This window comes from Vicia villosa, linkage group LG4 (genome assembly GCF_029867415.1).
Source record: "Vicia villosa cultivar HV-30 ecotype Madison, WI linkage group LG4, Vvil1.0, whole genome shotgun sequence".
NCBI lineage: Eukaryota > Viridiplantae > Streptophyta > Magnoliopsida > Fabales > Fabaceae > Vicia > Vicia villosa.
In genome coordinates, this window is record NC_081183.1 from 24,520,354 (window position 1) to 24,524,105 (window position 3,752).

At 39.1% G+C, this 3,752-nt stretch overlaps 1 protein-coding gene across 1 annotated transcript; it reads left to right on the top strand.

Annotated features, from left to right (window-relative positions):
* Positions 1-409: 409 nt before the first annotated feature.
* On the top strand, positions 410-844 carry LOC131596902 (uncharacterized). The gene has a single exon (XM_058869637.1). The coding sequence runs from the start codon at positions 410-412 to the stop codon at positions 842-844; it is 435 nt and encodes a 144-aa protein (XP_058725620.1).
* The last annotated feature ends 2,908 nt before the right edge of the window (positions 845-3,752 follow it).

Genomic DNA, 3,752 nt, shown 5'->3' on the forward strand with positions numbered 1-3,752 from the left:
ATTGTTGATTATTAAAAAGTTTGCAAACAACACAGGAAAAACAATAAAATGGAATCGAAAATATAACCGAATCAAATCTACAAAAGAATAAATACGCAACAAACAACCAATAAATTAAAAAGCCCTTTCCAAAAATGGTGAGAACCTCCAACAAGAGACCCTCGTGAGAGTTCAAGTTGAGGGAATGCAAGAAAGGGCACCAACAAATCAGAAAGGTCACTTGGCCATCTAGTACACTTTTATGAACCTAAGCGCATGAGCGTGCCCAATTCACAGGAGAAAGATCAAGGCCCATAAAATGAGAGTGAATGATTTCTTTTAAGGAAGAAAACTACTCGTAATCAGCCAGTGATTCGAGAAGGCATATGATTCAGTCGACTGAGAATTTTTTAGGACGGTGATGGTAAAAATGGGATTCCTTGAAAAATGGTTAAGATGGATAAAGGAATGTCTTAACTCAGCTTCGATTTCTGTCTTGGTGAATGGGTGTCCAACAAAGGAGTTTAAAATGGGTAGAGGTTTGAGACAGGGAGATCCTTTATCTCCATTTCTTTTTTTAATTGCAGCCGAAGGATTAATCATTCTAATGTCGAAGGCGGAGGAAAGGGGGTTGTATACAGGTTCTAAATTCCAAAAAGGAGCTGATCGGTTTAGTCACCTACAATATGTAGACGATACCATGATAGTGGGGGAGAAGAGCTGGTCAAATATTAGAATTATAAAGGCAAATCTGAAACTGTTTGAGATGATGTCGGGCCTAAAAGTAAACTTTCAGAAAAGTTCTCTAACTAGTATCAATATACCTCCAGAGTGGATTACAGAGGCAGCGAGGATTGTAAAATGAAAAATTTGTGAGTTTCCATTCAATTATCTCGGCATTCCGATAGGAGCAAATCCAAATAGGAAAGAGACATGAAAGAAAATGGCGGAGACGGTGAAAGATGGACTATCAAGGTGGAAGAACAAACATCTCTCATTTGGGGGAAGAGTAGTCCTACTGAAATCTGTCTTGTACGTTATTTCGGTTTACTATCTCTCCTTTTTTGAGGCGTCATCAGGTATAATTTCTAAATTAGAGTATATTTTAAAACAGTTTTATGGGGAGGTAGTGAGGAGGAGAGGAAAATCTATTGGGTTAGTTGGGACAAGGTATATATACCAATAGTAGAAGGGGGATAGGGAATTAGAAATTTGAGAGCGTTCAGCGTAGCTCTTTTAGGAAAGTGGACTTGGAAAGTGAAAAATAGGAAGAGGGGTATGTGGTATAGGGCGTTGGTTAATAAATATGGGATGTCTAATGAAGATATCGAGTCGAGAGGAAGGGAGAGTTCAATTTGGTGGAGGAAGATTAATTAGTTAGATATATTTACCTTGAGTCAAATAAATGTCTATTCAGTTAGAGAGGTGTACAGAGGATTAGTGTCTCCTTTAAGCGAGTCGAACCTTTCTTGGGATAAAGTGTGGAATAAGGCTATTTCGTCAAAAGTGGCGGAGATGGTGTGGCGGATGCTGCAAAATAGAATTCCAACAGCTGATAATCTAATTAGAAGGGAGGTGATTGAGTAGAATCTGAGTGGGTGCGCGGGAGAGTGCGAGAGGGAGGAGTTAATATCTCACCTATTTCTCGAGTGCAATGTATTTTCAAGGCTGTGGAGCTCCATTTTCAGTGGCTTAGAGTAAAGACGGCAATGCAGTCAGATGGTTGGAAGCACTTGGAGCAGTTCGAAGGATTGGTGGATCGAAAAAGGTCGGTATCAGCAAAGTTGTCTGTCATCTGGTTTGCATGCGTTTGAACGATTTGGAAGAATAGGAATGAAAAGAAGTTCCAGAATAAAGAAATTAATCTTGAAAAAATGGCGGAAGAGGTAAAGCTGCTATCATGGAAATGGCTTAAAATCAAATCAAGATGGATTGAAAATAATATATCGAGTTGTGCTCGCATCCGATGGCATGTTTGGGTCTCGCTTAGTTTTGTTGTTCTGGTTGTGGGGAGGGAGTTGGTGGTAGTTCTGGGCCCTGTAGTGTGGCAGGTGTCGGGTGTCTGGAGCGGGGCAACAGTGTCGAGTGCGAGATCTTGGTCTTTGGATTTCCAGGCATTCGGCTTAGAGCCTCGAAGTGTTCGGATCATTTCTTGTGTGGGTGGAGTTTAGCTAATACAAAATCTTTATTGAAAATTTTATTGGGTGTTCTGAGGTTGTTGTGGCGTTGTTTGGTTCGAGCTTATATGCTTTAAGCGTATTCGCTTTGTGCTGGATGTTGGTACCAGAGCAGTGGTGTTCGAGATCATCCTTACTCTCTGTTTTCTTCAGTTTCAATTCGGCATCTAGGTGTGAGCTACATCATTTTGTTCTTTGGCTCAGTTTTAATCAATTTGTCTTAATAGGATCGGTGTGCAGCAAAGTATGTGGTTATCTATCTTGCTTTATCGTTGTATAGTCGTAGTTCAGTGGCTCGGGGGCTCTTATTTCCTTATGTGGTTGCTCATGGTGCTCTCTTTTTTCTGGTTTTGTTTATTGCTGGTGTACTGATCTTTATCTGTTGTACAATAGTACTCCTTGTGCTGGCTTTTCGTGCTATACATTTAGCTTTGTTTAAAAAAATTATACGAGCTTTTCGACAAAAAGTTAATTTATCACGCAAGTTTCAAATAGTTTACACTACCACATGGCAGATTAATACCAAACCTAAGTCCTCCCTCTTACCATAACCTAATCCCTAAATTACCTAAAACACCTTTAAAATCAATAGAGGAATATGCACATGCCTAGACAATCACCTGGAAACCATATACCAAATGCCTGATGCAAAATCACTGACAACAAAAAGGGATCCACTAACTCTAGTTGGCACATGCACACCATACAACCCACGCCACTATTAACCTATAAGATATGACTTCTATCAATGTTTTTCCTAGGTGGAAACTTTTCCTGCAACATCTTTCAAGAGAGCACAACAACTTTAGAAGGCGTCCAACTGTCCCAACAGGAAGCCATTCCCTGAATCAACTGATTCGACTTGCTCTTATCCCAAATTGCAAGATATGAGAAACGATCATAGGAAGACTTCACTAAAAAACATCCAACTGAAATCAAGATTCCAAACCCAAACATCCTCTCGATTTGGTCTGACCAGTCCTTCAATAGAGATAACCCAGACCCCCAGAAGCTTAACCAACCAAACAAACATGCTACGCCTCTAACTGAAATCTCAAACTCATACCTCTATTACCTAGTTCCATATCTTACCCACTGTTGTTTCTCTGAATTTGGTAATTGGCATTTATGTTGGCTAAACTATGTAAAATTATAGGATGTAATTCTTGCAAGTAGAAAACAAGTACAGCAAGAGGATGTCCTATGAGATGTTGGAACATGTTCTGGTATAACATGTCATATGGAATAGCTTTTGACATGTGCCTGCTGAGTTGGATTACGAGATTCAGTTTCAATTTAACAGATGTAGAATATTCTCTGAATATTATGCATATCACATAAGGCGGTACATGATTGAAAGGTTAGAAGAATCAATCAGAATATTTGGAAGATTCGTGAAGATAAAGACTTTCTATAATTGGATAAAATGTAGGAAGATTTCATTAAAGACCTTGATTGTAGCAGAAGTTACTGCTATATTGAAACAACAAATTTAATGTGATTGAAGGCCCAAATCCAGTTTGGTATAGGTTATAAATACAAGACTCTGTAACCTAGAAAAAGAAGACAACCACCGAGCATAAAAGATGTAGTCAT

Excerpts from the sequence above, each read along its gene's own strand:
- LOC131596902 (XM_058869637.1), top strand. The coding sequence starts at position 410 with ATGGGATTCCTTGAAAAATGGTTAAGATGGATAAAGGAATGTCTTAAC.